Below are 10700 nucleotides of genomic sequence, written 5' to 3'. Positions count from 1 at the left end.
ATTCGCCCTAATCAATCAATCAGTACTGGGTGGAAAACCTGTAAAATAAAGTCACCATGACGGATAAATTTAAATTCTCCTTATGATGGCACAGTCAACCTCTCGTCATCATTATTAGCATTTACTGCGCAGGGTCAGATCTTCACTGCTGGCACAATCACACTCTCCTTTAATTTTCAAATGTGCCGCTGTGCGCGTCACCGTGGCGCGCCTCTCCTCCGCGTTCCGATGAGGCAGAGCGCACTTGTCTGTGTGTTTTGTGTTGACACTAGCGGGGTATGCGGCGATGATCTTGCGTGTGAAAACGTCTGCAGCGGTTTCGGAGCAGCTACGGACACATTTCGCGTTGGACGAGAGAGGAAGAGGGCAAAGACGATCGAGCGGCATCAGCAGGAGAAAAACAGCATCTCATAGTCCATCGCGCCGCTGCAGCGACCGTAGCGGCCCGTCGATTCTCAGAGGAAGCCAGGAGCTGGATTTGACATGTCGCAGGGATGTGCTGGTGAGTCGGCTCGTGCATCGGGGTGCGCGGAAGCTTGCGCGAACCTGGGAATAGAAATCTTTGACGTAAACGAGAGCCTTTGCGGGTAACGGGAGAAGTCGCAATGCTGCTGAATAAATGTCACTGACATATTTTCCCTTTAGTTATGTAAATACTGCAATACATGCTCACTGCATGGGCCTAAAGATGGATGCTCATAGGCTAATCACCTGCATGGGAGGTTGTCCCTGGTCGGCGCCTTTGCGTTCATCCACTTCCTTCTTCTTCTTCTTGTTTTTAAGTGAATGAACTGTGTCTCCCTCGGGAAACTTAGCATCATATTAAGTGATTAAGCCACTTGGAAAGCTGTCGCATCTGTTTGGACTGAAGGGGCTGCGATGTTGGGTTAAATTGTTTTACCAGACTTGCTTCCATCCGCGCATCATGAAAATGTCAGCTGAGACGAAGCCATTCTAAATAAAGAAGCAAACATGACATTTGTTTGTAGCTGCTTGTCATTCCCTGGCCTATTTTAGCTGCAGGACTGCTGCTGCATTGTTATGCGTTCTTTTCTTTATCTCGCAGAGAGCCTGATGATGACAGGAGGAGGAGCAGGAGAGACGTGGAGCGAGGCTTTGCTGGTCCCTGATAGGTTTTAATCAGACAAGAACAGGTGCCTGACATCTAGACTGTTGTAATGTGATAATGATACAAAAACAACGGTTACCATGAGGTAACAGCTGTTCTTCTCTTCTTCTTTCAGCTGTTTTGTGTCAGAAGGTGATGGCAGTGCTGACCGAGCTTCACCACTACTATCACCCATTCCTAAAAATGGACGCCCACCTCCAGAGCACCTGAGTCCACATTTAGTGCTCCTTTCTTCCCCTCCCTCTCCTTCTGCCTTTCCTTGCTCATTCTCCACCTCTTCCACAACCCCCACCTCACTCAACTGCAATACTTTCCCCTCATCTCCTCCCATCTCTCCACTCTGTTTCCCTGAATAATGGCGTACTGTGGGCGCTCTCTGGACTCTCCGTGCACGTTAGCCTTGCTGATAGGCTTCCAGTTTGCCTTTGTGCTCTATTTCTCCCTTGGGGGCTTCAGAGGCCTGGTGTCTGTCCTGGTGCACACCACAGAGCCCGAGTTTGATTACTCTCGACCACATGATGTATACACCAACCTCAGTCATCTGGGAGTACCGCCTCCCCCGCCTCGCAACTCTGGCACTGGACCCCCTGCCACCGGCCCACCACTAAGAGACTGCCAGATCCCTTCTCCATTGCTGGGTGAGAGAGAAGGGTGACAAATAAATGTTTGTGAGTGTAGCACACAGTGAAACGCAAAATGATGCTATTCTTTTTGTATTCTTGAGCTGATAGAAACGAAGCCAGAAACATTCTGTCTCCTTTCCTTTGGCCAGTTGGACCCGTGTCCGTCCATCTTTCATCTCCTCTGTCTCTGGAGGAGATCAGACAAAGAAACCCACTAGTGTTGCCAGGTGGACGCTACCGGCCTCCAGACTGTGAACCACGCCACCACACAGCAATAGTGGTGCCGTACCGAAACCGCCAGAGCCACCTCCGTGCCCTCCTCTACCACCTCCACCCCTTCTTGCAGAGACAGCAGATACACTACAGCATCTACATAGTGCAGCAGGTCAGGTTATGTATAAGTGAGTGTGCAAGCTGTTTTATGGTGATTCCTCCAGTGTCTTGTTCAGCGTGATTGTCAACGGCTGCATGTTTGCCTTCCATGAGCAAAAGCATTATGCAGTGGCATTGTTGTTCTAGTGGGTCAGAGGTGCCTGATGATGTTAAGGTGTAATAGTAATGGTAGTGTAATAGTAATGGTAGTGTAACAGTAATGGTAGTGTAACAGTAATGGTAGTGTAATAGTAATGGTAGTGTAATAGTAATGGTAGTGTAACAGTAATGGTAGTGTAATAGTAATGGTAGTGTAACAGTAATGGTAGTGTAATAGTAATGATAGTGTAACAGTAATGGTAGTGTAACAGTAATGGTAGTGTAATAGTAATGATAGTGTAACAGTAATGGTAGTGTAACAGTAATGGTAGTGTAACGGTAATGGTAGTGTAACGGTAATGGTAGTGTAACGGTAATGGTAGTGTAACAGTAATGGTAGTGTAACAGTAATGGTAGTGTAACGGTAATGGTAGTGTAACGGTAATGGTAGTGTAACGGTAATGGTAGTGTAACAGTAATGGTAGTGTAACAGTAATGATAGTGTAATAGTAATGATAGTGTAACAGTAATGGTAGTGTAATAGTAATGATAGTGTAATAGTAATGATAGTGTAACAGTAATGGCAGTGTAACAGTAATGATAGTGTAACAGTAATGGTAGTATAACAGTAATGGTAGTGTAACAGTAATGGTAGTGTAACAGTAATGGTAGTGTAACAGTAATGGTAGTGTAACAGTAATGGTAGTGTAACAGTAATGGTAGTGTAACAGTAATGGTGTATCATGTGTAACAGTAGTGTAACAGTAATGATAGTGTAACAGTAATGGTAGTGTAATAGTAATGGTGTATCATGTGTAACAGTAGTGTAACAGTAATGGTAGTGTAACAGTAATGGCAGTGTAACAGTAATGATAGTGTAACAGTAATGGTAGTATAACAGTAATGGTAGTGTAACAGTAATGGTAGTATAACAGTAATGGTAGTGTAACAGTAATGGTAGTGTAACAGTAATGGTGTATCATGTGTAACAGTAGTGTAACAGTAATGGTAGTGTAACAGTAATGGTAGTGTAATAGTAATGGTAGTGTAATAGTAATAGTAGTGTAACAGTAATAGTAGTGTAACAGTAATGGTAGTGTAATAGTAATGGTGTATCATGTGTAACAGTAGTGTAACAGTAATGGCAGTGTAACAGTAATGGCAGTGTAACAGTAATGATAGTGTAACAGTAATGGTAGTATAACAGTAATGGTAGTGTAACAGTAATGGTAGTATAACAGTAATGGTAGTGTAACAGTAATGGTAGTGTAACAGTAATGATAGTGTAACAGTAATGGTAGTGTAACAGTAATGGTGTATCATGTGTAACAGTAGTGTAACAGTAATGGTAGTGTAACAGTAATGGTAGTGTAATAGTAATGGTAGTGTAATAGTAATAGTAGTGTAACAGTAATGATAGTGTAACAGTAATGGTAGTGTAACAGTAATGGTGTATCATGTGTAACAGTAGTGTAACAGTAATGATAGTGTAACAGTAATGGTAGTGTAATAGTAATGGTGTATCATGTGTAACAGTAGTGTAACAGTAATGGCAGTGTAACAGTAATGGCAGTGTAACAGTAATGATAGTGTAACAGTAATGGTAGTATAACAGTAATGGTAGTGTAACAGTAATGGTAGTATAACAGTAATGGTAGTGTAACAGTAATGGTAGTGTAACAGTAATGGTGTATCATGTGTAACAGTAGTGTAACAGTAATGGTAGTGTAACAGTAATGGTAGTGTAATAGTAATGGTAGTGTAATAGTAATAGTAGTGTAACAGTAATAGTAGTGTAACAGTAATGGTAGTGTAACAGTAATGGTAGTGTAACAGTAATGATAGTGTAACAGTAATGGTAGTGTAACAGTAATGGTAGTGTAATAGTAATGGTAGTGTAACAGTAATAGGGTAATGATAGTGTAACAGTAATGATAGTGTAACAGTAATGGTAGTGTAATAGTAAGGGTAGTATAACAGTAATGGTAGTGTAACAGTAATGGTAGTGTAATAGTAATGATAGTGTAACAGTAATGGTAGTGTAACAGTAATGGTGTATCATGTGTAACAGTAGTGTAACAGTAATGATAGTGTAACAGTAATGGTAGTGTAATAGTAATGGTAGTGTAATAGTAATAGTAGTGTAACAGTAATGGTAGTGTAATAGTAATGGTAGTGTAACAGTAATGGTAGTGTAACAGTAATGATAGTGTAACAGTAATGGTAGTGTAACAGTAATGGTAGTGTAATAGTAATGGTAGTGTAACAGTAATGGTGTATCATGTGTAACAGTAGTGTAACAGTAATGGTAGTGTAACAGTAATGGTAGTGTAATAGTAATGGTAGTGTAATAGTAATAGTAGTGTAACAGTAATGGTAGTGTAATAGTAATAGTAGTGTATGTGCTGCTACAAAGTATCGGTCTTGTGATATTGGGGTATTGGGCTAAGGTTTAATAGTCCTGCATTGACTGTATCTAACATATACCACTTTATTAGGGGCACTTGTTCAACTGCTTGTAAATGTAAACATCTAATGAACCAATCACTGTGCAGCAGCTCGATGCATTTAGACATTGTCGTGACAACCAACCCAGCTAAGCATCACAGTGGGGAACAAAGGTGATTTCAGTGACTTAAAACGTGGCATCATTGCTTGTCTGAGAGACAATGATCCACCGGGACTGTCACACACAACCATCTCTGGGGTTTACAGAGAACAGCAGAAATCAGCAGTTCTTTGGGTGAAAAGGCCTCGTCGCCCCCCTTGGCTGTGCCCCTGCCCCATTGGTCATGGTCATTATTGCTGACCATACCTATCCATGTCCATCCTTTTTGCAATTGCAGTGTACCCATTTTCTCCTGGCTGATTCGAATAGGATAACACAGCATGTGACAAAGCTATAATAATCTCAATCTAGTTTCTTGAACATGAAATTGAGTTCAGTTTGCTCAAATGGCCTCCACAGTCACCAGGTCTCAGTTCAGTAGAGCACCTTTGTTTTGTGCTGGAATTGAAGCTATTCCAATAAATCTACAGCAACTGTGTGATGCTGTCCTTTCAGTATAGACAAAATGTTGTTTTTAGCGCCTTGTTGAATCTGAGCATTGAAGAATTAAAGAAAGGAGGTGTACCTAATTAAAAAGTGTCCAGTGAACACATTTGAATGTTGCTGTTTTTACAGCTCTAGTAGGACTTCTAACTAGTTTTATTGCAAATTATAGTCATTATTATTATAGTGTGGTTTCATTTAAAATGGTTGTGAGATATGTGTTTGTTAGATTTATCTGCCTGGACCGGTGCAATAGAGGTGAATTGTTTTTAGGTCACAGCTCTCGATCTAAGCAAACCTCAGATATTTCCATGGTAGATGGGACGTCATACTTTCTGTGTATTAACCATTACATTCCCACGCTACAGCTGAATTGAACCATAGTGGTGTAGTTGGAGATTCATTTTTCCTTCAGGTAATAAGCAAATCTTTAAAATGATGAGCTATTAATCAGTGTCAACAGATTTCCCTGTGCTCTGCTGCGATGTACCTCAAACATCCCTGTTGTTCTAACTGCTGCATTTATTTAAGTCTTCACATATTAATGTGTAAATACATGAATCCGCCTCATTTGATGTTTCAGTGGGGAAACAGCACTTTTAATCGAGCCAAGCTGTTAAACGTTGGGGTGCGGGAGGCACTCAGAGATGAAGACTGGAGCTGCATCTTCCTGCATGATGTCGACCTGCTGCCTGAAAACGACCACAACACCTACACCTGCCACAAACAGTTCCCCACACACCTGTCGGTGGCCATGGACAAGTTCAGATACAGGTAGCAGCACAGAATAAACGAGGGAGGGGCTGGTCTTTCATACATTTGCATTGCCCTGAGACATTATTTTCAAGATTGTGCATGTTGTGACCCTCCCAGGTTGCCATACTCACAGTATTTTGGCGGGGTATCTGCGGTGACCCCGGACCAGTACATGAAGATGAACGGCTTCCCTAACCAGTACTGGGGTTGGGGCGGGGAGGATGATGACATTGCTGCCAGGTAAAGAGGATAAATGAGGCAGACACGCTGCATGATGACAGAGTGAAGTGTAGACTGTGCATGCTGGGATCAGAACTACATGCATAACCATCAGTTTGCCTCTTCTTGTACTTTTTCACTCATTTTCTCATGTTTACAGCTTCAGCACCGCATGTTTTCTTTTGCTTTGACTTATATTTTATGTCCTAACATCATCTTTCATCTTCATGTCTCCTCCCATTGCTGTGGCTTTGCTCTCTGTATGTCTTGCAGTGGGCACGATGGGTATGTTACATGCACTAGCTTGCAGACTTGGACTAGGCTGTGTGCTTAAGAGTTTTCAAACTCTTCTCATTTCTTTACTGTGGTCCCCTCTTTCCACTCTGTGGCTTTTCCAGCATTTGCCAATCTGTGAGAACTGAATGCAACAATAAAATTTAATTAGGACAACACATCCAAGAATGTTTCACAACCTTTGGAAACACTGCCTTTTGTGCACGATGTTTGCAAATTATATCATCCAGAGCACATTCGCAGCATCAGTCACACCCTGTTTTGGTTGATTTAGATAACTGGAGTCGTACAAAAGCAACAGATGGAAAAGAAAAAGGGAAGCGCAGATATTCTTCCACCCATAAGACATGGCAGTACGTTTTCACCCTCCTGATTTTTCCTTCTTTAAATGCAGGGGGCTAGATGTTCATGTAAAGTTTGTTTTTGTGAGATTAGCTTTGCAGTTTTATGCAGCACATGTTTAAGAGTCTGTTTTCGGCTTACTGTTGTGTGCTGCTGATCCAGAGTGCGTCTGTCTGGCATGAAGATTGTGCGCCCTCCAGTGGCCATTGGCCATTACAAGATGATCAAGCATAAAGGAGACAGAGGCAATGAGCAAAACCCACGCAGGTACGTGCTGGCACACTCACAGGCATGTAAAGACTTCTCTTTCTTCATCTGATCTAATGGAAGATCTGCCTCAGTAAAGGGGAAGATATTCAAATGACCGATCATGTCACGAACTTTTCTTGTCTCCAACTGTTCTCATGTTGAGTTTTTACCATCATAGTTGTTGCTTTTTGTCTGCTGACACAGTGATTTGCACAGAGTTTGTCCTCTGCTTACTTTCCCTCAGGGCGTGTGTCTTCAGACTGATTGTATCTAAAACGTAATTAGGTCTCATTCTCCATGTCATCAGCCTTTTATCAACTTTTATGGAAAGTCGTTGTCATTTTTGCCATATATACATCTTTGCTTCCTTGCAGAGAGCCAGATGAAAAGCTTTATTATGGGTGAACCTTCACACAATCTTTAATATGGCTTTCGTCATTCTAGGTTTGACCTTTTGAAGAGGACCAGGCTCAACTGGCGCTCTGACGGCCTTAACTCTTTGACCTATGAGCTGCTTTCCAAAGAGCTTGAGCCGCTGTACACCAACCTGACCGTCAACATTGGAGAAGACCCCCATCTGGCCCTGGGCAGGGTCCCCATTCCTGTGAAAGCAACAACCCCTGCCCACCGACGTAGCACCAGCAAGACAGGAGACCCATTCAAACAGGGAAAGAGGCAAGAAGTGCCAGCAAATGTGACTGTGGCCAAGACAGAACCTGGTCAGTCAAAGACAGCCAATCAAATAACGCAGCAGAAGAAGATGAAATGAGACTAGGTGCATGTGAACCTGTAGCTTCCCTTTTCAGTTTGATCTGAAAGACAAAAAGCAGCGTAGATCTGTTCTGTCGTGGGACTTTTAAGTGCAGCAGCTTTTTGTGCTCAGTGTAGGTTCGGGGTCATTGGGGGTAATTACACCACGGATCAAATGAAGAAGACGGTTTTGTCAACAGGGTGAAGAACACTTCTGAGTCACCTCGTCTCGGCTCATCATCTGCTGGCTGTGGTGGCTGACACGTCTGTGGTCGTGCTCGTGGCAGAACCAGGAGACGGACGATGGGCGATTCAGTCATACGCAGAGGTTCAAAACAAACGGTGAGAAGGAGACAGCAGATATAAAACCTCTGCACACAGACTCGTCTGTTGCAGGCAGACCTGTGGCTTCGTCCAGTCTGCTGCTGTCTGTCCACGCCACTCTGCAGTGGGTTTGTGTTTCTGTGCCTTCTCTCTTTTATGCGCATTTTATAGACTGGCATAGCTGCTTTTAGATGCCCACACAAGCTTAGTTTGACCTCTTCGCCACACGGGGAGACGTAGAAGGCAGGGATGACGACGCTGACCCGGGATTAGAGGAAATTTGTTCAGAACTGCCATTTTATATTTGTGTGCACTGATCAAACGCAGACCAACTCGGTAGATATGGGACGATTCTAGAGTTTATATTTATATAGAGAGACTTCTTTATTTGTTTACCGTTTGGTTTTACATGTCCTACCTTACGTCTGGTGCCTCGCTCTCTCTCTGACATTTAGTTCATAGACAATCAAACTACATGGATGATCGCTCTGTATTCAGCCACATAACAAAATGAGGAAGTCCTATCATGTCAGATAAACAGACTCGTCATGGTGTTCGTCGTCTAGTTTGACTATACTCTCAGTACATGGACAGACCTGTGCTTCTGATGTTATCTGTGATTGATTATTTTTCTTTAGATTAGTCAAGTATGGTTAAAAATAACAAACTCGCAGACGACACTTACAGCGTGTGACTTTCAGATGGTGTTTAATATCTGAAGTGGTCGTGGTTACACTGCAGCACTGTGGATAGATTTAGGTCAGTGTTTGATTAGAAGCCCTGACGCATTCGTGGGCAATATAAATGGATGTTTCTTTGCTGTATTGATTCCCTGAAACGAAGCTTCTGTGTCTTGACGGGGAGACGAGCCGGTAGGACAATGTGCTTTATGTAATCACGGTCGGAGGGCTGCCAAATCAGGACATGCATGTAGGTCATTTTTTGTTGATCACGTATAATCTGAAAGCATCAAATATTTTTTTCTCTGTTAATTTGTAATGTTTTATTTCCAGAGCTCGTCTCTGTTGACCTTATGTGAGGGCAGAGTTCATGAGGGGAGTTTACTGATGAAGGACGAGAGTCTGATTCATTCATGGGCGACAGGATTTCTTGCTGCTAATTGACGAGGAAAACTGTACAATTACAAATAGCTTAAAATGACATACTGTAACTCTACATAATGTATTACTGAAGCGAATTTGAATGTATTTAATTCATTGTGTAAGTACTGAGTCACTGATAGTCATGTGCAGACCTCTGAAGGGATCTTGTGGTGCAGATGTGTGAAACACTCTCCGCTGCAGATCAGATGATCATTCCTTTACATCACATCTCCACGTTTCTCACATTTACATCGTGCCTCTGAAATGAGCCACTGAACTGTTAAAGGTATGCTGCTGGATTTTATGTGAGCTCCCTCAAGTGGCAAAGTCGGGCATAGCGCCAGCCGAGAGGGAAGCAAGGACTGAATGAAACTGCAGAGTTGTGACATGAATGTTAATCATTCGCAGTCGCCATTCACAGTTTTAAACCAATCAAATCTTTGCATTTCGAAGTATCACGTGACTGATCCTGCTGGTTTCAGAGGGTAAAGTAACAGACAGCTTTGTGCATCATAATCAAAGAATCTTTGTTTCTTTTGAAATAATGTTTTAAGCAAAGAATGTTATATAAAGGCTGCATTGAGAGAATACTTAGAATAAATAGCATCTAATTTCTTAGCTTTATAAACATGGTTATATATCATAATATTATCCTCCATATATCATATTATCTGGGAGAAAATCCTGTATGACATGTAACAGTGACACACTGGAAGCTTTTAAGGACATTATGTGGCATAATCTCAGCTGGATTAATCAGCGAACTATGTGCTTACCTGGAGACTGTTCTATATTTAATAAATAGGCTAGTTTTTATAAACATTTTCGCATACGTGTTGGAAATATATATTGTTGGAAAGCAAAGTCAGTAAACAGCATTTAGATTTCATAGCAACAGTTTCTGTTTATTTGTTATTCACGAAGTTGTTGAAGTTTAAATGATGAGACTCACTCGGCCGGAGACGTTTGCGCTCTCGTGACAAACGGCGAGAGCAGTGACGTCACCGCGAGGGACGCTGATGCCCGTCTGCAATGGAGGTTGCCTTATATACTGATGTTATCTTGAAGATGAAAGTGTGTGTGTGTGTATGTGTGCACGCCGTGTGTCAGTGTAGAACACAGTCAGCAAAAAAGGCAACGCACGCATATGATGGACAGTGTTGTGATAGCGAGCAAATATGTATTCCAATAAAAAACTAAATCAAATAACGATGTTGTCTATGATTATGATGGCTACACACATTTGATAACAAGTATACACACACTGATGCAGCGTGCATGCCACACTATAAACACACTGCAGTGCTTACGGTGAAGCACTTACCCTCGTCGAACACTCAAAGCCTCTTAATGAATATCGCCTTTACCATCTGATTGATGGTGCTGCA

General features: G+C 42.2%; 1 protein-coding gene across 1 annotated transcript; it reads left to right on the top strand.

Annotated features, from left to right (window-relative positions):
• Nucleotides 1–222: 222 nt before the first annotated feature.
• Nucleotides 223–10521, top strand: b4galt3 (beta-1,4-galactosyltransferase 3). Its single transcript, XM_087833997.1, has 8 exons — nt 223–502; nt 1067–1154; nt 1245–1767; nt 1902–2137; nt 5859–6049; nt 6149–6271; nt 7049–7153; nt 7580–10521. Exons 3-8 carry the CDS (start codon nt 1485–1487, stop codon nt 7902–7904), a joined length of 1263 nt encoding a protein of 420 aa, XP_087690123.1. The 5' UTR covers nt 223–502; nt 1067–1154; nt 1245–1484; the 3' UTR covers nt 7905–10521.
• The last annotated feature ends 179 nt before the right edge of the window (nt 10522–10700 follow it).

Source organism: Neolamprologus brichardi, chromosome 20, assembly GCF_056152115.1.
Source record: "Neolamprologus brichardi isolate AB-2024 chromosome 20, ASM5615211v1, whole genome shotgun sequence".
NCBI classification, from domain to species: domain Eukaryota; kingdom Metazoa; phylum Chordata; class Actinopteri; order Cichliformes; family Cichlidae; genus Neolamprologus; species Neolamprologus brichardi.
This window is presented reverse-complemented; position numbering and strand designations above follow the sequence as displayed.

Excerpts from the sequence above, each read along its gene's own strand:
- b4galt3 (XM_087833997.1), top strand. The coding sequence starts at position 1,485 with ATGGCGTACTGTGGGCGCTCTCTGGACTCTCCGTGCACGTTAGCCTTG. Across the intron at positions 2,138-5,858 it reads GCATCTACATAGTGCAGCAG|TGGGGAAACAGCACTTTTAA; the intron begins GTCAGGTTATGT and ends TTGATGTTTCAG. Across the intron at positions 6,050-6,148 it reads ATGGACAAGTTCAGATACAG|GTTGCCATACTCACAGTATT; the intron begins GTAGCAGCACAG and ends TGACCCTCCCAG.